General features: G+C 36.4%; 4 protein-coding genes across 8 annotated transcripts; all 4 read left to right on the top strand.

Annotated features, from left to right (window-relative positions):
- Positions 1 to 2,224: 2,224 nt before the first annotated feature.
- LOC18098140 (U-box domain-containing protein 15) lies at positions 2,225 to 6,240 on the top strand. The gene is made up of 4 exons (XM_006384775.3): positions 2,225 to 2,957; positions 3,082 to 3,198; positions 3,870 to 4,295; positions 4,468 to 6,240. The coding sequence occupies exons 1-4, from the start codon at positions 2,622 to 2,624 to the stop codon at positions 5,521 to 5,523; spliced, it is 1,935 nt and encodes a 644-aa protein (XP_006384837.2). The 5' UTR covers positions 2,225 to 2,621; the 3' UTR covers positions 5,524 to 6,240.
- Positions 6,241 to 9,666: 3,426 nt separating this feature from the next.
- On the top strand, positions 9,667 to 13,227 carry LOC18098141 (ubiquitin domain-containing protein DSK2b). Its single transcript, XM_006384776.3, has 8 exons — positions 9,667 to 10,157; positions 10,539 to 11,339; positions 11,643 to 11,860; positions 11,945 to 12,058; positions 12,220 to 12,275; positions 12,446 to 12,474; positions 12,606 to 12,695; positions 12,788 to 13,227. The coding sequence occupies exons 1-8, from the start codon at positions 9,905 to 9,907 to the stop codon at positions 12,934 to 12,936; spliced, it is 1,710 nt and encodes a 569-aa protein (XP_006384838.2). The 5' UTR covers positions 9,667 to 9,904; the 3' UTR covers positions 12,937 to 13,227.
- Positions 13,228 to 13,370: 143 nt separating this feature from the next.
- LOC18098142 (uncharacterized) lies at positions 13,371 to 17,205 on the top strand. 5 transcript variants are annotated; one of them, XM_024599235.2, is made up of 5 exons: positions 14,239 to 14,461; positions 14,667 to 14,709; positions 15,351 to 15,999; positions 16,086 to 16,169; positions 16,846 to 17,205. In XM_024599235.2, the coding sequence occupies exons 3-5, from the start codon at positions 15,351 to 15,353 to the stop codon at positions 16,941 to 16,943; spliced, it is 831 nt and encodes a 276-aa protein (XP_024455003.2). In that variant the 5' UTR covers positions 14,239 to 14,461; positions 14,667 to 14,709; the 3' UTR covers positions 16,944 to 17,205. The 5 variants fall into 5 exon arrangements, with proteins under 5 accessions (XP_024455005.2, XP_024455002.2, XP_024455003.2 ...); XM_024599237.2 differs by lacking the exons at positions 14,239 to 14,461; positions 14,667 to 14,709 and adding an exon at positions 13,371 to 13,633; XM_024599234.2 differs by lacking the exon at positions 14,667 to 14,709 and having other exon boundaries at positions 14,238 to 14,461; positions 15,307 to 15,999.
- A 32-nt stretch (positions 17,206 to 17,237) lies between these two features.
- LOC18098143 (zinc finger protein ZAT3) lies at positions 17,238 to 18,960 on the top strand. The gene has a single exon (XM_006384778.3). It carries the CDS (start codon positions 17,897 to 17,899, stop codon positions 18,851 to 18,853), a length of 957 nt encoding a protein of 318 aa, XP_006384840.2. The 5' UTR covers positions 17,238 to 17,896; the 3' UTR covers positions 18,854 to 18,960.
- Positions 18,961 to 23,208: the final 4,248 nt, after the last annotated feature.

Here is a 23,208-nt window from a genome sequence, read left to right on the forward strand (position 1 = left end):
TTTAATGTGTTAATGTTAGAAGTAATTTTTAAAAAATAAAATAAAAAATTTATTTTAATATACTTTCAAGTAAAAATATATTTTAAAAAATAATATTTATCACACTTTCAAACACCCTTTAAATTTACAGAGAGGACATGGGGCGTGGGGCGTGTAGTTGTACATGCTAGATAATGGAACCTATTCATGCATTGTTTAGTTTAATTCAAGAGATATTTAAAAATATTTCTTAATGAGATATGATGATCTATACAATAGCGTGGTATAATGAGGTTTTTTACCCATCAAAATATTAATATTCACTAAAAATACTATAATTATAAAAAAACAATCAAAATATTTAATTTTTATTCAACCATGTATTCACTAATCATAACTCTTTATATGAAAAAATTAAAACCAAATAACTAGAAAATCATAATAATATAGAATGGAAAAATAAAAGAAAACAAAACTAAATGAAAAACTCGTAGACTAGTGTTTCCAATTTTTATTTCCGGTCGAATTAGTGTTCCTTGCAATAATTCTAAATTACATAACACACTTTTATTTTTGTTGGGAGGCTTGAACTAATGCCCTCTGATGAAACACGTCATCACATGATCATAAAGTGCATAACAAATATGTATATTCTCGACCAAAAATAAAGAAAAGCAATAATGTACACTCATCAAGTTTTTCAATTATAATTCACGTGGGATAATTGAGTTATTCCAATCTTAATTAAATATAATTTTAATTATCCACAATAAACAAAAATAAGATAGGTATAGTAAAAATTAATTTTTAAAATTATTTTTGCTTGAAAATATTCTGAAATAATATATATATTTTTATATTAATATATTAGAATGATTATAAAAAATTAAAATTTTTTCAAAAACAGACATAAAATCAAGACAACTTTGACGCTTTAATGTGACAAATATATATTTAATGTGACAGCTTTAATTGCATCATTTAATTTAAATGGATAATAATAATAATAATAATAATAATAATATGGGGGTGTTATTTGCATGAAAGTTAGGATTTATGAAAAAAGTGAGTAAAAAAGTAATAATTTAGGGACCCATATATATATATATATATAAAGAAGCAAAGTGGGGTAGGCTTGCAGCTGTGGTGCTGTATGATCTATGGACGTAGATAGGACCGAAAATTTACACGTGAAAACGCGTCACATTGTCTAAAAACCGCGTCAAGACTTTTAACTGTTTTTCAAATCCCTTTTTACTAGGTTTTTCCCCACTCTGTAACCCCTGAAAACCCGCGAAACCTATTTGCATACCGTTAATCTCACTCCAAAGAGAGAGACTCATCGGGTTCCATGTTTTTTTTTAATTGCCCTTCAATAATTATGGAATATTATTTTATGATAAAACAAATCATTAAGAAATCAGCCTAATGTGATATTAAGATAACAAGATGGTTCAGTAGTAAGAATTTGAGATCAAGAGATTTGCTTTCTATGTGATTTCAGGTTCGAGCCCTGTGGTTGCTAATATGATGGTCACTGGAGGCTTATATGGCCGTTAACTTCAGGGTCTGTGAAATTAGTCGAGGTGCCCACAAGGTGGCCCGGACATCCACGTTAATAATAAAAAAAAAATAACAACATCAATTTTTTTCTTCTATAAAAGTACCAGACCAAAAAAAATAAAAATCTGATTTTCTGTATCTTTTTTTTTTCAAAACTTAAAAATTTATTCTAAAATTATCTAAAAATAATTTTATTTTACTTATATTTTTGCTTTTTATTTTTCAATTAAACACGTTTTTATATCTATCCCATTCACATTAATTATTTGTTTATATCAAACCATTTTATATCTATCCCATTCACATTAATTATCATAAATTAAACACGTTTTTATATCTATCCCATTCACATTAATTATTTGTTTATATCAAACCATTTTAAAGATGCATCTCTTATATCAATATGATATATTAAAAATAATAAATTCCACTAAATATTATTGATCCTAAGATTTTAATTAATAGCAATATCAATCACAGTCTAATAACATGTGGTAAAGAAATTAATCCTTTAGTTATCACTGCAATTTATTCATGATATTTCACTGATGTTATTTTTTTTTTTTTTAAATGTGATTTTAGACCATTTAAAATGGATGTAATATACCAATAAATTTTAAATAAAAAAGCTTACATTTCATGGGCGCCGTTTATTTTACCTAAAAAGAACTTTCACTGTTGCAAACACCACCCAATATCGGTTCTCGTGCATGTATTTCACAGTAACATTGACAGACCATACATTGGATATAGACATAGCATATGCACGCGCGCATATGATACATCTGTCAAGATTTAGCAGTATCTTTGCAAATTTCCAAACCATTTATCCTTGTTTCAAGCTACCTAGCAAGCCACTGCTGTTCCTTACATTCTTTTCGAGAGGAATCAATGTATTTGTTTTTTATTCCAGTCATGAGTTGATTGGCATGTTTGTATGTTATTTCTTTTTGGGATCCATCTATGTGTTATCTTAATATTATAAGTTTGTCAGCAATTGTTTGATTGATTTAAGATATATTTAATAACTTAAAGATCCCCTTTGGGGCATTGAGCTTGGCTTGTGTGGCTAGTGAGAAATGGAGTGGCAGAAAGTGATGGAAAGAGGAGAGAGGGCAGGTGTGCCAAGTTCATCCAATGGTGGAGATGGAGCTGATGTTGTAAAGGAAATGATGGATGTGATTGAGACCGTTGGATTATATGTGGGGTACAGGAGGACACAGAGAAAGGAGTGCTTGAACTTGGTGAGGAGATTGAAGCTGTTAGTTCCTCTTTTAGAGGAGATAAAGGAGATTGATCATCATAAATTGAGCTCCAGTGAGGGTTTGAAAACCAGTCTGGTTAATTTGAAGAAAGCCCTTTTGGGTGCTAAGAAGTTGTTGAAGAAATGCAGCTGTGGAAGCAAGATTTATCTGGTTAGTATTTGTTTTTGTCTTTTGTATTCTTGTCTCTCTCGTGGTTTCTGCAAGTGGGTTTGTGTTTCTTATTGCTGTTTTTCAAGCTTTTGAAGTTTTCATTAATTGTGTTCAACTCAATTAGGCAATGGAGAGTGAGGCAGTGATGAGTAGCTTTCATGCTGTATATGACCACTTAAATCAGGCTTTGGATGATTTGCAGTATGATGAGCTAGGGATCTCAGTTGAAGTTAAAGAGCAAGTCAGTCCTCCTCCTCCTCCTCCTCTTCTATTTCTTTTCTTTGCCTTTAATTTCACTTTTGGTTCCTTTTGACTTGGTGTTTCTTGAGAATTCTGGCTTAATTAGTCAGTTAGTGCCCATTTTTTGTGACTACAGTTGGGGAAAGATTTGGCAAAACACGGTGACGGTTTCTTTCGGTCTTTTCCCACCTATATTATTATGTAAGAATGATTGCAAATCGAGCATTGGCATTGAATCATGCATTGACAGATGAAGGGGACTTGGGTTAACAACTGATTTTGTTCAGATCTCCTATCAAACGCAATTATCTTGATGATTTATTACCTGCTTGATTGTTGCAATGTTCTTACGATTGGCACATACCATACATGTTGATTGCCTGAAATATTCTGTAGTCGGATAAATGGTCCGTGCCAATTAATGGTACTGTTTCGATGTATCGAAAGTTTTCTGGTGACTTGTCTGACTGAAGATTATGTTGCCAAACATTATAAGAGCGTTCGGTTTGCACATACTAATAAAGATGATGTGGTTCATGAGTAGAAACTTTTCGCGTAAAATGGTCTGCATCATTGATTATTGAGAAAATAAATTTTGAACTGTTAGTTGCGATTCCAATTTTATCATATATCCAGTTTTACATTTGTGGTTGTGCAATTGATATGATTCAGGTTGAGCTAACACGGATGCAACTTAAAAGAGCGAAGAGGCGAACCGACACTCAGGATATAGAGCTGGCAATGGATATGATGGTTGTATTTTCCAAAAAGGATGACAGGAACGCAGATAGTGCAATACTAGAGAGACTGGCCAGCAAGTTAGAGCTACATACTATTTCAGATTTGAAAGCAGAAGAAGTAGCTGTCAGAAAACTAGTTAAACAGAGAGGGGTGCAGAATGCTGAAAGCATCCAGCAAATTAAAGATTTTCTGGGAAAATTCAGACATATTGCTGGGGTTGATGAAACCATCGATCTTGATGGTCCTATATCTTCAAAAAGCCTCCAGAAGTGTCAGTCTTTGCTTATCCCTCATGAATTCCTATGTCCAATTACTCTGGAGATCATGGTGGATCCTGTCATTGTGGCAAGTGGACAGGTAATCTCATATTAAATGACTAAAATCCTTTCTGTCACACATGTCACAGTTGAACAAACAAATTTTCAAACAAAATTTTAATGTTACAGAAACTGAAGTAGAAACTTTAAATATTCCAGTTACTATGCTATGGAAGCTGAACCAGATTTTTTTTTTGTTTTTGTTTTAAAAGACTTATGAAAGAGAGAGCATACAGAAGTGGCTAAATTCTAATCATAGAACCTGCCCGAAGACTGGCCAAATTTTGGATCATTTATCTTTAGCGCCGAATTTTGCACTCAGGAATCTTATACTGCAATGGTGTGAGAAAAATAAGTATGAACTACCCAAGAAGGATTCTTGTTTGCGCTCTGATGGCTTTTCTGCTGAGTCTATAGAGGAAATCTCTTTCTTCGTCCAAAACCTGTCCTCCCATGAGTTTGAAGTGCGAAGAGAGGCAGTTATGAATATCCGTATGCTTGCAAAGGAGAATCCAGGCAACAGAATTTTGATTGCCAACTATGGAGGGATTCCTCCATTGGTTCAGCTCTTGTCCTACCAAGATTCCAAGATTCAAGAACACACTGTAACAGCTCTTTTGAACTTGTCAATCGATGAAACAAACAAAAGACTTGTAGCCAGAGAGGGAGCCATTCCAGCTATCATTGAGATTTTGCAGAATGGAACGGATGAGGCAAGAGAAAACTCTGCTGCAGCTTTGTTTAGCTTGTCGATGCTCGATGAAAATAAAGTGCTAATAGGAGCTTTGAAAGGAATCCGTCCCTTGGTGTACCTTTTGCAGAATGGGACTGTCCGAGGTAAAAAAGATGCTGCAACTGCACTCTTCAACCTATCTCTGAACCAAACCAACAAGTCCAGGGCCATTAAAGCAGGTATCATACCAGCGTTGCTCTGTTTGCTGGAGGAGAATAACCTAGGAATGATTGACGAAGCCCTCTCCATACTGCTTCTCCTAGCATCACATCCTGAAGGGAGAAATGAAATTGGTAGACTATCTTTCATCGAAACCCTTGTTGGAATCATAAGAAACGGGACTCCCAAGAACAAGGAATGTGCCGCATCCGTTCTTCTCGAGTTGGGGTTGAATAATTCATCGATCATCTTAGCAGCACTTCAGTATGGTGTGTATGAACATTTGGCAGAGCTTACAAAAAATGGAACCAACAGGGCTCAAAGGAAAGCAAACTCTCTATTGCAGCACATGAGTAAGTACGAACACCTTCCATGAAAATCTCCCACCAAATTAACAGATTGATATCTAGCTTCCTACAGAGAGGGTGCCTACATGTGTGTATGAGGGCATACAGTACAAAGTTCTTGGGTGTCTAGCACCCAATGTGGCTCGCCTCTACAGGACATGTGCAACTGCAGAAGGTAGTCAGTTTTTTGGCCCCTTTACATCGGATTGACTCTGTATGTATTGTGAATACAGCAGTGAAAGAAACTTTTACAGTGCTGGGGATGATAGAAATGTATGTAAAAGGGTGCCGAACGCAAATGAATGGTATGCCATTTAGTAATTTTATCAAAGCTTTTTATCAGACAAGTGAGAGACAGCTCAGTTGCTACTTGTTTGCAAAATGTAAAGCGACAAGGGCTGAAGAAGTGAAGCTCTTGATGGGATTGGGACGGAGGCTACAGGAGGTAGGGTAGGAATGTAAACAGCAGTAGGCAACATATTAAGCCTTTCACCATCAAAGAAAATGGGACGAGCCCCTGTTGATAACCCTACAACCATTTTCCTGACGGCCTCCCCACTTGTATCACATTAAAGTAATCAAACCTTTGCAGCCCCGAACCATTATGATATCCAATCAACTCGGTTACATTCCAGTTTTGGAGGCATAGTAATTAGCTTGTAATAACTCCCTCAGGCACACTGCTTGGCCTAGATCTTGAAAAACCATTGATCCCATAGCATGTCACTTTTGACTCGGCTTTTCTCCTTGAGTTTTGCAGTTGAAATGACCTTCTCAAAACCATAATCAACCACCCCTCCATCATCCCCATAACACCAACTTTTCTTCTCTTAGTATAAAATGGGCAGGTGTTTGTATCGTTATTAATCAAGAACAAAACAACATATTATTAAGTATTGACATGCCGAACCCTTCTTCATTTGGCTTGTTAATTTCCTGCAATCGGAAAACATCAACACCTTCTCGACCAAAGTACATAGGGTTTACTACAACATTGCCTATGAGTTCTTCAATGGAAAGCAACGTTTTAGGTTCGAATAACTGATGTTATACACGAATCCTAACAACACTAACCTGACGAGGTTGGTTTAATAGCACTTCATCTTCCTTAATCATTAAGATCCAAACCTGAATTCCATAGAAAATACATTACCTTTTTGATCTATTTCTTTAATATCCATTGCTTTTCTAGTTTTGTTAGTTCGATGTTTTCCTAACTATGAATGGGTAATTCCTTGTGAATCTTTCAACATCTAGTTAACTAAAAAACTCGGCCTGCCCCGTGATCATGCATAAAACTTAAAAGAGTATTTGAAAATGTGGTAGCGGTTGTTTTTCAAAGTGTTTTTTATTTGGAAATGCATCAAAAAATATTTTTTTATTTTTTAAAAATTATTTTTGATATCAATACATCAAAACGATCTACAAACATAAAAAAAATTATTTAAAAAAAATTGTCAAAATTTAGCCAACCTCAATTTAAAACGCAATACCAAACGAGGGCTAAGTTATGGGCTAAGCATGCCAATTACAACAAATACTAAAAGAGCACAGTGTATGACTGTTCACCCTTTCACTGTTCACCTAGACACAGATTACTGTGGATTGAAGCAGTGTAATGACGAGATTGTCATTGCCAAACAAAAGCATGTAGTTGGGGGTAGGATTGTCTTTTCCATGAGATACATTTGGCATTGAAAGAATGATTGAGGATAAAATGGTCCGTTCAGGTTTTTTAGGGCATAAAATTTTAACCTATGGGTTGAAGGCTTTTTTTGTCTTTTCAAAAAAAAAATAGTGAAGATACAATCATGCCCTTGTGGGGAAATATGCATGTGTTGAGGGGCTTCTTCATCCTTTTCTTTTATTGAAACAATTCAAATACAAAATTACCCTTGGGTTTCAACAAAAATAAGGCTGCATGTAGGGGTGTTTCCATCGTTTCTATATGGTTTTATTGTACATATCATGTGAGGTCAGGGGTAATTGGGTAGTTGTATGTATATAAATTATTATTTATATTCAGAAATGACAGATGCGTGTTGAGCACGTACTAGCTGGCAGGCGCTGCCTGCGTCATTTCGATGGTGCGTGCTCCTTCAAAATAGAACTGAGTGTCGCCTTACGGGGCGGCATTCGATGCGCCTCACCACCGCAGACACAGTGGTGAGGCGCGTGTGCCGAGGCGGCCCACAGAGGAGCTCTGACCGAGGTTTTTTCCCTCCCTCCCCTCTCTCTTTCTAGAAAATCATGCTGCCCATTGCAAAAAAAAAAAAACGTGGATCAGACATGATTGCCAAACCCAAGTAACGTGGATTTGACATGTTGCCAGACTCAAGGCGCTTGAACTTGGCGGCCAGCCAGGTCCAAGTAAATGTGGGTCATACATGCTTGCTAGACCTAAGTAAATGTGGGTCTGACATGCTTATCATACCCAAAGCGCCAACCAAGTCCAAAGTGCGTGGACCTGGCGGTCAGCCAAGTCCAAAATAACATGGGTCTGACATGCTTGCCAAAACCAAGTAAACGTGTGTCATGTATGATTGCCAGACCCAAGACATTTGGACTTAGCGCCAACAAAGTTCAAAAAGCATGGACGTGGCAGTCAACTAAGTCCAAAGTAATGAGGGTGTGACATATTTGCCAGACCCAAGTAAACGTGGGTCTATCATGTTTACTTATTACTATTACTATTGCTACTGCTATTGCTATTGCTATTGCTATCACAATTACCACTAACTACTACTATTATTATTGTTGTTGTTGTTGTAAATATTATTATTAATATAATTAATATAATTATTAATAAACTTGAAAAAAAAATTATTACTATTAAAAAAAACCTATAAATTTAATTTGAGGGGTAAAATTATTATTATTATTGCTATCACAAACACAATTACTATTAACTATTACTATATTATTATTATTATTATTATTATTGCTATCATAATCACAATTATTATTAACTATTACTATACTATTATTATTATTATTATTAAATTTGAAAAAAAAATATTATTACTATTGAAAAAAAACCATAAGGGTAAAATTAAAAACTATAAGAACTTTGAAAAAAATACCAAGAGAAAAAAATAAAAAATCAAAAGTAGAAGGATTGAATTGAAAAACATAATATACATAAATTAGAATTCAATGGTTAAATTGTAAACATATAAAACTCACACAAAAGAGAAAAAGAACAGAAATAAAAAATCAAAACAAAGACGATGGATTCTGAAATACCAACAAAAAATAGGGACGGATTTAGGAGGACTAAAACTAGAAAGGAATAAAAACAAAATAAAAAATTAAAAGAATGAAGACTGGAATGAAAAACAAAACATATAAGAAATTGTAATTGAATGATAAAATTGAAAACAAAACAAAACTTCTATAAAAGGAATAAGAATAAAATAAGAAATGAGTCTGTCATGTTTGCCAGACCCAAGACGCCTGAACGTGGCGTCAGCCAAGTCCAAAATGCATGGACCTAGTGGTTAGCCAAGTCCAAAGTAACGTGAATTTAACATGTTTGACAGACCCAAATAAATGTAAGGCGCCTGCCCACCAAGTCTAAAGAGTAACATGTGTCTGACATGTTTGCGAGACCCAAGTTAACGTGGGTCCGACCTGTTTGCCAGAATCAAGTGCCTGGCTTACCAGACCCACAGGCCCCTGGCCTAGATCTTTTTTTTAATATATTTTTTTATTTTTCAGTTTTGAAAAAAATAATGCATTATTTTTGTATATTTTTTTTAAATAAATTTTTGATTTATGTTTAGGTAGGTATGATTTATCTACAGTTTTTTCAAATAACTTTTTGGTTTATATTCTTAATTTGATTAAATTTTTTTCATTAAACTTCATTTATTAAAAAACAAAAAATGACATATTTACAAAAAAAAAAAAAATCTTTGGAAGCTGTAAAAAGTATTCTCATGAATATTTTAGACTCCAGTAAATTAGTCGCGAAATTAAAAATATAAATAGCAATAGGCCGTAAAAGAAAAAAAAGGCCCAAATAAGTCCGAAAAGCCCATCATCGCTGGCATGATTTCGTAGTACCAACATTCAAGAAAATACGTATATTCATACATTCATACATACGGATACAAGTATTGAATGACCAAAATTCGTACAAAGGAAAAGAATATTCTAGATATATTATAAAAACGAAAAAAAAAAGAACTCAAAATCTCTCGATCCTCTCTTTCGATTCCCAAATTTCCCTCTGATTTTCCATTTCTCTTTTCTTTTTGTCCCCCCCCTGAAATTCCTCTTCGATCTCTCTTACTTCGATCTCGATTTCACATAGAAACAAAATCACACTCGATTTTTATTCTTCTTAAAAAATTGATTAATTAATTCTAGGGTTAGGGTTTTTGATCGATTCTGCTGTAAAATAATATGGGAGGTGCTGGCGATTCGAGCGAGTCAAAAGTGAGTAATGAACAGGGGCAAGGGCAGGGAGAGGAGGGAGGTGTGGTGATTAACGTTCGGTGCTCTAATGGTACAAAATTTACTGTGAGGACGAGCCTGGAATCAACGGTTGGGGTTTTCAAATCTGTTCTGGCTCGAAATTGTGATGTTCCAGCTGATCAACAGAGGTTGATTTATAAAGGTCGGATTTTGAAGGATGACCAGACCCTTCTTAGTTATGGTGAGTTCTTTTCTTTCTTGTAATTGTCGTTTTCTTCCGGGTTTTTTTTTTGTTTTAAAGGGGAAATGATTTTTAGCAATCTTTGGGTCTGATGATGAAAGACAAGAACTTTGGAAAAAAAGTAGGATTTTTCGTTGACTTATAGAGGGAAAGAGGAAAGAAAAATGCTGCAGCTTTTTGGTCTGTTTAATGGTTAGATGATGGTAAGAGCCTTGATTAGAAAAGGAAAGATCTGGGTTTTTTTATTTTTTAATCTTCTGATTGATTTTTTTTTTCATTATGAATCGAAAAAGGATGCAGTTATTTCATGTAGGATAAAGTTTGGAACTTCTTTAGCCCTTTTGTTTACATGTTTTGTTCGTTCTTAACTTTTTTCTGAAGGTCTGCAAGCTGATCACACCGTTCATATGGTTCGTGGTTTTGCCCCTGCTTCGTCGACTCCTGCTCCTGCTGCTGCTGCCACCGCCACCGCCGCTGCTGGTGGAAATCCTGATACTACAACAGGGGTTACACCGGGTGTTGGTTCTAATGAAGGTGGGGCTTTTGGACTTGGAGGTGCCGGTTTGGGGGCATCTTTGTTCCCTGGACTTGGGTCACTAGGTGGCGGTGGCGGGGGCGCAACTGGTTCATTTGGAGCTGGTTTTTCTGAATTGGAACAAGTGCAGCAACGGCTAACTCAGAATCCCAACATGATGAGGGAAATTATGAATACCCCTGCTATGCAGAGTCTGATGAATAACCCCGAGTTGATACGGTCCTTGATGATGAGTAATCCTCAGATGCGCGAGATTATGGACCGGAATCCTGAGCTTGCACATGTGCTTAATGATCCTAGCATTCTTCGACAGACATTAGAAGCTGCTAGAAACCCTGAGCTCATGCGTGAGATGATGAGACACACTGACAGGGCTATGAGTAATATTGAATCGACTCCTGAAGGATTTAACATGCTCCGGAGAATGTATGAAAATGTTCAAGAACCATTTTTAAATGCTACAACAATGGGTGGAAATGCTGGCAGTGATTTGGGTTCAAATCCATTTGCAGCCCTCCTGGGGAACCAAGGTGGGACTCAGGTCAGGGATGCATCAAACAACCCTTCAACCACTGGTTCTGAAGCAACTGGAGGGCTCACTGCTCCTAATACAAACCCACTGCCCAACCCTTGGAACAATGCTGCTGGTGAGCTTCACACCTCTTTGCTTCTGGCAAATCATTTATGTATCTATTCTTGTTCAAACCCATACTCTGAGGTCTGATTTAGGAAGTTCTAACAGAAAAAGACGGTAACCTTTAAGACGCCTATGAAACTTGAACTTTGCTTTGGGAACATAGTTCATGGTCCCGAGCAATTCTTGTTCGTGCACATTTATTTAGCTTTTCTTGAACATCTTTCTCTACACTTTACTGGAAGAAGCTTTTTAGTACAGTTGCTGTTTTTAAATGATAACTAAAATGTTCTTGATGTTTAAAATGGTGAAATAGGAGGTACCCAGACAAACAGTACTACGAGGCCAAATCCTGCTGGGAATGTGAGGGCCTCAGGTCTTGGTGATTTGGGTCTGGGAGGGCTTGGTCTCCCAGGAATGGAAAGCATGTTTAATGGCATGCCTGATTCTAATCAAATGAATCAGTTGTTGCAAAATCCAGCTGTATCACAGATGATGCAAACTGTACTCTCCAATCCTGAATACATGAACCAGGTACTATTGCTGTTGAAAGTGATTTTAGCTTACACAATGATAATTGGCTGGGTTCAGTTTAGACATTTTTCTCTTGAATTTTAGATGCTCAACTTCAATCCTCAACTACGAAGCATGGTTGATTCAAATCCTCAGTTGAGAGAAATGATGCAAAACCCAGAGCTTCTTCGCCAATTAACTTCTCCCGAAACAATGCAGGTATGTCCCTTTGAGCAATCCACATGAATGGACTTCCAACCACCCCCTCACATCTGCATACACTCACACACACAAATCTTTTTCATTTTTTCCCTACAAGTGCTATGGGATGGTTTGTGCATTAGGATATGCTTGACCCTTTGTTACTCTTTTTTCAACAGCAAATGCTCGCTTTACAACAGTCACTTCTTCCACAGCTCCGACAGCAATCAACCCAGTAAGTGAGGACATTCGTTTTGGGTTTTTTACCATGGCTGAAATCTTAGTTGCCTAACAACTGTACACTAGTCTCGAGATCATTAAAGGACTTATAGTTCATGCTCCCATTGCTTGACAAAATCATATTTTTGTTCGGTCAATACTTATCCTTTATTTGCTCACTTCCAGGGAAGCGGCACAGCCTGGCGCCCCTACAGGTACCCAAATAAATAAGAAATCTAGTCTGCATTTTATAATTTTCTTGAGCATTTCATGAGTGGTTTTATGATCTCTTTTAGACTCGTCTCTTTCCCTTCTAAGATTATACTAAAGTTTCTTAAATTAACAGGAACACCTAATAATACTGGGCTGGAGATGTTGATGAACATGTTTGGTGGTCTTGGAGCAGGCAGCTTATCTGCACCTAACCAACCTGATGGTCATTTTCATTTTTCCTTTCTCTCTCTATTTTATGTAATATTACACCATGTCAGTTTCTCATCATTACTGAAAATTTTGTTTCTTTTCTAGTGCCCCCGGAAGAACTTTATGCAACTCAACTATCACAGCTACAAGAAATGGGTTTCTTTGACACCCAAGAGAATATCAGGGCACTGCGTGCTACAGCTGGAAATGTACATGCTGCAGTAGAGCGTCTTCTGGGGAATCTTGGCCAATGAGCTGTTCTGGAAAGCAAAACCTTGGAAAGGGGGAAGGGAGGATCTTTCTGAGCAAGGGGTTCGCTATTTTCATGTTAAAGTCTCCGAAAACCTACAGCAGAATTGCCATCGTGAGGACACAAGAGTAGAAATTAAAAAAAGAAAATGTACAAATTAGTATTTTTCGCATGGCCACTGCATTTGATTCTCCTTTTCTTCTCATCCCTCCTCTTCAGTTTCTTGGAAACCTATTTCTTTTTCTATGTAGAAATTATTATTAATGATCAACAGTGGATTTATTTTACAGCTCAATTTACTTTGTTGCTCTGCGATATTATTTAGCTGGTCTTTAAGCGTACCATTGTTGGATTAAACAGTGAGATAATCCCTTTCCTCTAAAGTTTAAGCTTTTATTGATGTTGACTGTTTCTCTTGTCAGTCAGGTTCAGCTGGATCGTTTATTACAAGATCGTAGGTAAAGCTAAATACCTCATTAGGTTTTGTGTTGGCAATGAGCTGTGATATGCAGTATCTACTGGATTAGGAGGATCATCCCTTTCCGGGCATCCTTCTATATTTCCCTGCAATGGTATGGACTAGCTTGGAGTTGCAAACAGTTGTGATTTTGGCATTCCTTCTAAGAGTCGACTACAAAGCTCACAAGCAAAACATTACTGGCCAGCCATGTGGAAGTCTAAATATCTTTATTCATCCAATAGTGAGTATTATCAAGTATAATTACCATGGAAGTGGAGCAATTTGGGGTATCCTACTGTGGAGTCTCCATCACAGTAAGCATAGTAAGGCTACAATGGAATTGGTGAACAATCATTATGCATGCCACTTATTTGGTGTTGGTTTTGCTGTCGTATGCCTAATTTAAGATTAACTTCAGTTACCCCAAACACATCAAGAGTTGTGACATAAAAAACCAGTTCCTAAGATTTGAGTCTAGTAAAAAACCAACACTCCATCTCATTAGGCATTATTCTAAATTCCTCTATTGTTAGCGCAAGTGCTTGACAATTCCCCATAAATCAACAAATTAATCAATAAAATAAAGAAATAAACTTTTTAGTTGTTTTTTTTATATCAAGAGTGTATTTGAAAGTCCGGTCAAACCGTGTTTTTGAGAAATTAATTTTTTTTTTGTTTTAAATTATTATTTTAGTGTTTTTAGATCGTTTTAATGTGTTAATATCAAAAATAAATTTTAAAAAATATAAAAACACTATTTTAATATATTTTTAAACAAAAATAATTTTAAAATACAATTTTTATCTTCCTTTCAATCAATAAAATGCGCTTAAGAGTATTAAAAAATAAGAAGTAATTTCTGTGGCACTTTTTTGAAAAAGAAGCTCAGAAGTTGGGACCCATCATAAATAGCTAGACCTACCGAGGCCTAAACAAAATAATTACAAAATAGAGGACTAATAAATCTCTTTTAACTTTTTTTTGGAGCCAACGCTTCTTTTGCTTTTGAAAACCCTCCCCTCTCTCTATCTCACTCTCGCTTTCTCACACTGCGCTTCAATGAGCTAATGTAATAATTCCTTTCTGTTTCTGATTTTAATTAGAGACCCTTTATTCTCTCTAGTCTAATACTCTTATTCTCTCATTTAATTCTTCCTTTTAAGTTTTTTCTTGGAGATTAACGATGAAAAATTGTCCAAAATGGATCAATTTTTAACTGCTTGTAGGCTATTTTTTTTTATTTGAATTTTGATTTGATGCGACTTGTTTTTTAGGTAATAAACATAACCCATGCTTCAAAATTGCTGATTTATCGTTGTGAGTGACGTATTTTCTACTCTGGCTTTCTGGTTTTTAGGCCACTTCTGCTTATTTTATCTTTAATGCTACTCAAAGATTAAGGTTTTGTGTAAGAAGAAAAGGAATTATCAAGTTTATGTTGCTATCACTTCTTTTGGTTTGTTTGTTCGCATTGTTGTTGCTGTAATGTTAATTTATTTGAGTTCAGCTTTTGCTGGTTATGCTTAATAAATGCCTTAATTGTGTTTTTTGGTTTAGTTGAAATTTTAAGATGGGATTTGTTGGGATTTACTTGTGAATCTAATGAAAAAGGAAAAATGCTGCCTTATGGCTTTGTTGATTGTGAGTATGGTGGATGAGTGTTCGGGAATGGTCATCCCATGAGATTAAGCTCTGCAGCCAGTCTATGCCTTTCAGGCAGTTGATTGCCCTTCTAGCTGTAATAACTAAGAAAGAAAAAGAAATTGTATTTGTTGGATCTGCTTCTCTTGGGTTCAATATTCGTTGACTTAGTGTTAAGAAATCTGAAACTTCCATCTTTTATTTCACTTACATGGGTGATTATACTAAACACAATGACTTCTTTTATTACCTTGGCTTGTATTGTTTTCGTAGATTTCCAAGTTCCTCTGGATTTCTCATATATGTCTTTACTCCAGATGGTTCAACAAACGATTGATTCAAAATCTGGTGAGCATGGGCTTGGCAATGCTGACAATAACTTGTCCATACACGATAAGCACTTTCCACTTGTTGTAAAGAAGACAGCATTAAGAGATGTGCAGAATGAAAACAGAATTCCCAAATCTGTTGGAAATTCTCCTTCATCAAAGGATGGAGGAAAGACTATGAATGGCATTAAGGTTTCTGGAGCCAAGAGACCATCATCTGAGGACCTGATGTACCGTCCGGTTCCATGCTATGAATCTTCTACTAGTGGCGCTCCAAATTTTCGTCTTGTTTATGCACGTGGGAAATCTGAAGCAGAAGTCGGCAAGCGTAGTCATCCAGAGGAGACTGCTCAACCAAAGCGTCCCCAGATAGAGTCAACGGTCTCTACTTTTCCAGCTTTGGTACCTATGCCCGTGGCTCCACCAATAATTTCATCTGGAAAACCTTCAGTTCCTCTTCCTCTTGGACAGTCTAGCACGTTTTCACCAGCAGAATCCAGTTATCTTCCTGTTGGTTCTATTGTCCCTTCATCTAATCCAAAGGGAGAGAAAAATATGCATTGGGAAGAGCGGTATCATCAATTGCAGATTTCATTGAAGAAATCGGATGAATCTGATCTAGACGAATACGTCCAGAGTAAGTCCTGGAGCTTCAAACTAAGATAATCTATTTAGCCACTGCTAATCACTGATTTGCCTTCTCTCTCTTTTTTTTGGCTGCAGTGCTCCAGTCAGCTTCCTCAGTTGAGCTTAGCAAGCATGCTATTGAGGTAGAAAAGAGATCAATTCAACTTTCACTGGAGGAAGGTAACGTGAATCTCTGTTTTTTCTGTACCTTTGTTTTCCTTTGAATGTGTGTGTGTGATAAGGTGGTCAAACACAACCTTCATAAACTGTAAGATGGATATGGCTGGGGAGAGGCTGCATGTTTGAGGTGGGCCGCATGTATTTAAAGTGGCCTGCATGGGCATTATACTGCATGAGTTGCACAACACTATTCCAAATGGGACAATGAAGTCTTTCTAATCTTGGGGATCATTAAATAGTTTATCAATTAAATTCATGTAACCCAAATGCGATTGTCATATCTTCACTAGGGTTTCATTATGCATTTGTGACTTTGCCATCTTAAATTTTTACACTTCATTTGATTGCTGAGCAGACATCAGCAACTTTTACAGTTAGGTTGGACTGGCTGTTGTAGGATGGTGTGCTTTTTTTAGTTTTGAGTAAGTTTTTCCGCACATCTGTATTTTATATTTGCCAGCCATGTCTTTTTCACAGTGACTACGTAAGTTGTAACAGGTGGTGCCATTGCCTACTTTGAGGTCCGTAACTGTTGCAATTCTACATTTTCTTGGTACCATTCAAATAGACATATTTGTTGCTAATTATGTTTGTGCATGCTTGATAAATTCTAGTCCAATATTCTGAGATTTCAGGAGGCTAAAATAACTCTCTAATTCATTCCCAATTTTTACAGCAAAGGAGGTGCAACGAGTTGCGATTTTAAATTTCCTGGGGAAATCCTTGAAGAATTTTAAAGCACCCTCAGCTCATCAAAGCCAGTCAGAGAAATAAGAGGACGTTTGAATACCTTGCTCTGTTATATACTCTTGACTAAAGAAGGGTAAAAAAAGAAGAAAAAAGAAAACCTGCCTGCGCTTATTTTGACTCGACTGCAGTGGCCGTCCCCCTGCTAGACTGCCAATATTCGCCGTAATATTGCACTTGCAGCACCATCCATTCTTTAATCTCTAGTCCCAAAATATATTGACGTAACTGAATCCGAACCGTGTTGTAATATTCTGTCAGTAATGTTCATTTTTATCCTTTTGTTTTTGTTCTCCCTTCTATCCCATGCTTCTAGCTAGTTTTGTATGTTATATTTGTGGCTCTATTGAAAAAAACAAGTATCCCTTTGCAAGGGATTGATACAAATTAGCGTTGAACAATTGAAAGAATCGATGCCCTTTTGTAGAAGTCATCACTAAATCTTGTAGTATCAATAGAAATTTGTGTGTTAATGGCGAATTGCCCCACCTGCTTTGGAAAGCCATGTGGTTTCCAATACTATACTTCGTGATCAAAGTGGGTTCAGCTTGCCAAGTAGTGGGCTTCAAGCATTGCCCTCATGTTCCCACACTCACCCTCCAAACACGAAACAGAACTCGCCTACTACCTCCTAATTAGCCTCCACTAATCTTAGTTGGAGACAAGCTAAGATTTTTCAGAGAAATTTATTGGTATTTCTGTTGCTTAATTAATTAGCACAAAATCCTTTTTATGGCCACAACCACAATCTGAGATTATTGTGGATTAGGCAGTTAGATTAGTGCTAACAGATTAAGAGTCACCTTGTTTCAAGCACCTTGTGGATAACTACAAAACAAAAGCATAGAAACCGCCACTTTCTCAACTGCCTATACAACTGCCATTACATCTACATAAGCAACCTCTTCTCCTTTGGTTACGCTTCTTTTTTATTGTCCTTTCGAAATTCAATCTCCTTAACCTTAACTTCTCAAACAGGGATGACAAACCACAATACCGATCCCGACCCTGATTTCGGCCTTCCATCATCTTCTTCAATCCCTACCACATACTACCATCAAAATCCACGTAAAAAACGAACTAAGTTGATCAAGATTGAACCAAGTTTGCTCCCTTCTAGTACAATATCCAAGCCAAAATATTACAAAAAGCCTGACCCTTCTGCACCAAAGATCACAAGACCTTGTACTGAGTGTGGCAAGAAGTTTTGGTCCTGGAAAGCACTCTTTGGTCACATGAGATGTCACCCTGAAAGACAGTGGCGTGGCATTAATCCACCTCCCAATTATCGCAGGCCTGTTTCGCCTATTCAACTGTTAAGTATTGTTAGTTCTACTAATTGGGAAGACATGTTGACCGCAGAGGATCATGAGGTGGCTTCATGTTTGTTAATGTTGGCTAATAGTGATGGTGCAATAATGTTGGAGCGTAACGAGTTTGGTGGTGGGGTTGTTGCTGGTAGTTCTCATCAAGCTCAAGATCATGATCAAGTGAATTGTACTCGTGTCGAGTGTTCGAGTTGTGAGAAGGTTTTTGGGTCACACCTGGCACTAGGGGGTCGTAGGGCCAGTCACAAGAATGTGAAGGGTTGTTTTGCTATAAAGAGGAATGATGGTTGTGAGGTAGTTGAGGATCATAGTGGGAGTGGTGATGTGAAGGAGAATGTGGAAGATAATAGCAAGGCATTGATGGTGTTAGGGCACAGGTGTAGTATTTGCTCGAGGGTGTTTCCTAGTGGACAGGCACTGGGCGGACACAAGAGGTGCCATTGGGAGAAAGGGGAAGAAATCTCATCATCCATAAATCAAGGAGGACTTCATGTTCTTACAGAAAAGGAAGGTAGTGTGTTGGACCTCAATTTGCCAGCCCCAGTGGAAGATGAATCATCCTCTTTTTATTCCTCAGGTCTCACTTTGGACTTGAGATTGGGCCTCTGAAGGAAGACTGCGTTCTTTTTCTTGTAAGGGTTCTTTTACTAAAACTTGGTATGTGACTGATCTGTAACGTTAGCTTCAATTAGTACATATACTAGTATTCTGTATCATTGATGCTCCCGCGTCCCAAATTTGTTAAAGAGGCGGTAAATGTATGCACTGACAAGTATGCAAAAACTCTTTATCACTGCCTATCAATAATCAGGACTGGTTTATGCTTGACGTAATATTACAGCCTACAAAAATTGGCTCCTGCCCTCATATTCTTAGTTGCTCTAGTACTCTTTCATTGTGGTTATCTCAGTTTATAGGTTATGTTAGCTTCAAAGTTAGAGAAATATGAACAAGGTCAGATTAGTTTTGATCAGTCGGGAGTTAAGGTCCTTTGTCACACTGATAAGTAAGTGATAAGATATGAATGCAGTCCATGATTTGAATGTTTGAGCATAATCAGATTTATTATATATGGTTAATGAATTTCCAGATAACATATATGAAAATGGTTCGGCTTTGGAGTCAGTAAAGGTCATGTCCGAGAAAGCAAGGGATTAAACTCATTGTTTCTGATGATAATAACCTACATATATACAAGTGGTCTTCCATTTGATTCGTTGATCAGTACAATGTAGCTTAAACACATCGGTACGCGGCAAGTGGATGTGGACAACATGGTATCTGTTGATTGTATGTTTTAAGAAATGATTTTTAGACCTGAACATTTAGCAGAAAGTGATGAATAAAGGAGAAGGTAAGAAATATGCAATCCAGGACTAGATCGAAGTAGAAGGATGGAAAGTAAGCAGAAGAACAAAGACAATAAATAGAGTACTAAAACAAGGTTGCAATATATATATATAGTAATTATATTAAATGAAGAATATGTAAAAGCTAAAAAAAGAAACTGAATAAAGACAAATAGCAAATGAACCACTTAACTGATTTCTAGAAATTTCTTAATTGGTTAACTGATTGATTATATATGAAAATATGCTAAATAAAATCTCAATATTAGCAAGAGTAATATTGATATCTCATGACTATCAAATGTGCCAAATGAATCATGAAAGTAGATGGGATGTGAAACCTTGGTTAAAGAGCTCTACTAAACAGGACCAGATCAAATAAAAAATATCATCACAAACATCCTGATGAAATTGGTAAACCTGATAAAAGACTTAGTTATTTCTCTCATACTAGATGAAGTAAATTAAGGCTTAGAGTGCTAACCAAGCAGATAGATATATAATTTTTTTTTTAGATGCGTGTATGCCAACTTAAATAGTTGACGTCATGACAAAAAAAACCAACTCATAAGGATCATGCTCGTGATAACACCCCAAATTATAGTAGAGAAAAGACATTAAAAAAATAAATATTCATGTGTTTCAACTAATAAGGGTCATTGATTACAAGAACATATTGTATTTTTTTTTAACTTTTTTGGATTTTGAAACAATATCAATGACGTTTCTCCAGAAAACATGGGGTACTTATACCATTAGACGAAAAAAAAACAAGCACGCATAATATAGAAGAAGATATGTACGTAGTTAAAGCAGAAGAAATTATTTTTATAAGCATGAAGTGTCCGAACTTTTTGAGATCAAATGCATGCTGGTTCCTGCTGATAAGAAAGGCAGAAAAGAAAACCTTGAGTTAATAACCTAGCTAGCTAGGTAGGTTAAGGTTAAAATGATTAACAGTTAATCTTACATTGAAAGAACTCGGTTTTTGATCAGTTGATTTAAATAATAGCATGAGACCCTAATTCTCTGTTTACTTTAATTAGCATCGCTTCATTTTTTGTACTTTAAATATTAATTTAAAGGCTTCATCTCCCTCTCCCTTTCTCTATGATCATAGGTCCCAATTAAAGTTGTTGATTATAATAACAGAGTATTCTCTGTGGGTGAGAATTAAACCATAGATGAAGATGGAAATCTTTGCTTAATTGCCTTTTGTTAATGCATCTAGCTGTTGTATACACACACAGATGCTAACAGCCTTCCTAACTTTAAACAAGAATAAATGACTGATAGTAACTAATAGAATGAAACAACTTTGTCCTATTCTAAGGCAAGTAATTGTTGGAGCTGATCCATGTTTAACAGCAACACATGCCCACGTAGCTTTAGCCTTAATGCCCACGTAGCTTCATCCTGAAGCAGGTTACCTTGTATGGAGCTTAATTGCTTGCCTTCTCTGCATGAATGTGAACGTGGCTTGTTATCAATACCCCTCTCTTTCACTGGATCCTTGTCCTCAAGGTCCTTGAATTTCTCTTGCATCCTATAAGTAATTTCCCAGGTAGCATCTTCAGCTGGAAAACCACGCCATTTAACTAAACTTTCCTCCGTTAACTTTGAGCCATGCTTAACCCATCGTGTCTCCAAAATATGGAATATTCTGGAAATAATGCAAGCTGTCCTTCATCCGTAACAGATCGAAATGTGGAACTCGGTGTACAAGATTCACCACTTTTCTTTTTAGGCAAAGAAACGTGAAAAATAGGATGAATACGTGACCCTTCTGGCAGCTTGAGAGGATAAGCTACTTTGCCAAGTCGCCTCTCAATCAAATAAGGGCTTCTGAAATGCACGTTTGAACACTGTTTGTTGCCGATGAGGATGTAATTTTAAATAAATCAAATCCCCTTCCTGAAACTCGATATCACATCATTTGGAGTCAGCAACTTGCTTCATTCGATTACATGAGGCATGCAAGTTCTGCTTTAACTGCTGTAGCAGCACATCTCGCGCTAGCAACTATTGATCAATCTTATGAACTGGAGATTGGCCAATGTGATAATGAGGAATAGGAGGAGGTGAGCGACCATACAACGCCTGAAAGGGTGTCATATGTAGAACCATGATAAGCTATATTATACCAGTATTCTTCCCATGGGAGCAAGGAGTTCCTCTTTTACGGTTAGTCATGAACCAAGCAGCGTAGGTACTGCTCAAGTACCCGCTGTTCTGCTCGAGTAAAACACCAATATCACCGGTTCAAGCAATGAAGTATGTGCTTCAGTAGGAGAAACCTCGAATGGAGCTTTAAAGAGGACTTGCAGCTGTGAATTAGCAGAAATGCATTCCTTGAATAACCAAGGTGAACCAACCTTTCTTGTAAGCTCACAAATTCACAAAACAAGGTCAACCAATGAGCATATTCATCAAAGTCAGCTAGAAATTCCACCGCATTTTTGCCAGAGCTCACAAGAAGGAGGTGCCTTGAGAAGAGAATTAGGCTTACAACCGAACTGGGGTATAAGGGACTTGCAAAAAGTGATTGGTAAACGTTTCAAGATAGATGATTTCACAGGCATTGTTCTCAAGTATATGGATGATGATGGTGAATGGATTCGTCTGACCTGTGATGGTGATCTTGAGGAGTGCAAAGAGATACAGAGACTCTCTCAGAGCAACACAATCAAGATATATATACCATCACAAATATTCTTCTGCATTTGGTTGCCGAGACTCATTCTATGGCTTCCATTGATCTTGTAGCTAGTCTCTAGGACATGACTGGTTTGATTTGATTAGCACAATTCCCTTTCTCCTAACAATTTCAAACTAATCGTGGTTAATTGGATCCCCAACCGAAGTGTTAATCATAAACAATTCATAGAAAGATGGATCCAAAATTTTGGACTTCTACAATCTTGATATACGCTTATAGTGATTATTAATTGAGAGAGAATATTAGATCACCTCGTTAAAGATCATTAATAAGATTTAGTAAGTGCCATTAAAAAAATAGCAAACTGACTAAAAGAAAAACTTACAGTGAAAAAGCAAAAAAACAATAAAAAAAATTAATCCTGAGTATTAAATCACCTTATTATATAATCTAAACATCTAGCTAGATCAATACCTATATAAGTAAAATTTCAAAATCTAACTCGAAATCATTGAGCTAAATGATGAAAAGTTTAAATCATAAATTTTATCCCAATCAGGATCAATAGTATCAAATACTAATTTGTTATGGGTAATCCAAATAGACTACAAGATACCACAACAAAGTGTATAGATGGCTTTGCATTGAAATTTCCCATGTAACAAATGATTTCATTCATGTAAAAGAAGCTGAACAGTCTTAAGTATACACCTATCATACCCAATCCATTGCATAAAACAATTCTAGAACCTCCAAGTCACATAGCAATGAATAAAAAGGTGATCAATGGTATCAGTTTCCATACCATAAAAAAAACAACAAGCATCATAATAATTAATAATTCTTTTATAGGCAAGAAATTCCCCGGTACTCATAATACCATTAACAACAATAACATAAATATCTCAATTTTAGGAGGAAATATACATTACCATAGCAAAGTACCAAAATTTTTA

Source organism: Populus trichocarpa, chromosome 4 (assembly GCF_000002775.5).
Source record: "Populus trichocarpa isolate Nisqually-1 chromosome 4, P.trichocarpa_v4.1, whole genome shotgun sequence".
Taxonomy (NCBI): domain Eukaryota; kingdom Viridiplantae; phylum Streptophyta; class Magnoliopsida; order Malpighiales; family Salicaceae; genus Populus; species Populus trichocarpa.

What these genes read in the sequence shown, in the direction of transcription:
- LOC18098140 (XM_006384775.3), top strand. Translation starts at nt 2,622, where the DNA reads ATGGAGTGGCAGAAAGTGATGGAAAGAGGAGAGAGGGCAGGTGTGCCA. An exon ending in CAGTTGAAGTTAAAGAGCAA is followed by an intron (nt 3,199 to 3,869) that starts GTCAGTCCTCCT and finishes GATATGATTCAG; the next exon opens with GTTGAGCTAACACGGATGCA. An exon ending in TCATTGTGGCAAGTGGACAG is followed by an intron (nt 4,296 to 4,467) that starts GTAATCTCATAT and finishes TTGTTTTAAAAG; the next exon opens with ACTTATGAAAGAGAGAGCAT.
- LOC18098141 (XM_006384776.3), top strand. Translation starts at nt 9,905, where the DNA reads ATGGGAGGTGCTGGCGATTCGAGCGAGTCAAAAGTGAGTAATGAACAG. An exon ending in CCCTTGGAACAATGCTGCTG is followed by an intron (nt 11,340 to 11,642) that starts GTGAGCTTCACA and finishes ATGGTGAAATAG; the next exon opens with GAGGTACCCAGACAAACAGT. An exon ending in ACAGCCTGGCGCCCCTACAG is followed by an intron (nt 12,475 to 12,605) that starts GTACCCAAATAA and finishes TTAAATTAACAG; the next exon opens with GAACACCTAATAATACTGGG.
- LOC18098142 (XM_024599237.2), top strand. Translation starts at nt 13,502, where the DNA reads ATGGTATGGACTAGCTTGGAGTTGCAAACAGTTGTGATTTTGGCATTC. An exon ending in ATATCTTTATTCATCCAATA is followed by an intron (nt 13,634 to 15,350) that starts GTGAGTATTATC and finishes TCTTTACTCCAG; the next exon opens with ATGGTTCAACAAACGATTGA. An exon ending in TCTAGACGAATACGTCCAGA is followed by an intron (nt 16,000 to 16,085) that starts GTAAGTCCTGGA and finishes TTTTGGCTGCAG; the next exon opens with TGCTCCAGTCAGCTTCCTCA.
- LOC18098143 (XM_006384778.3), top strand. Translation starts at nt 17,897, where the DNA reads ATGACAAACCACAATACCGATCCCGACCCTGATTTCGGCCTTCCATCA.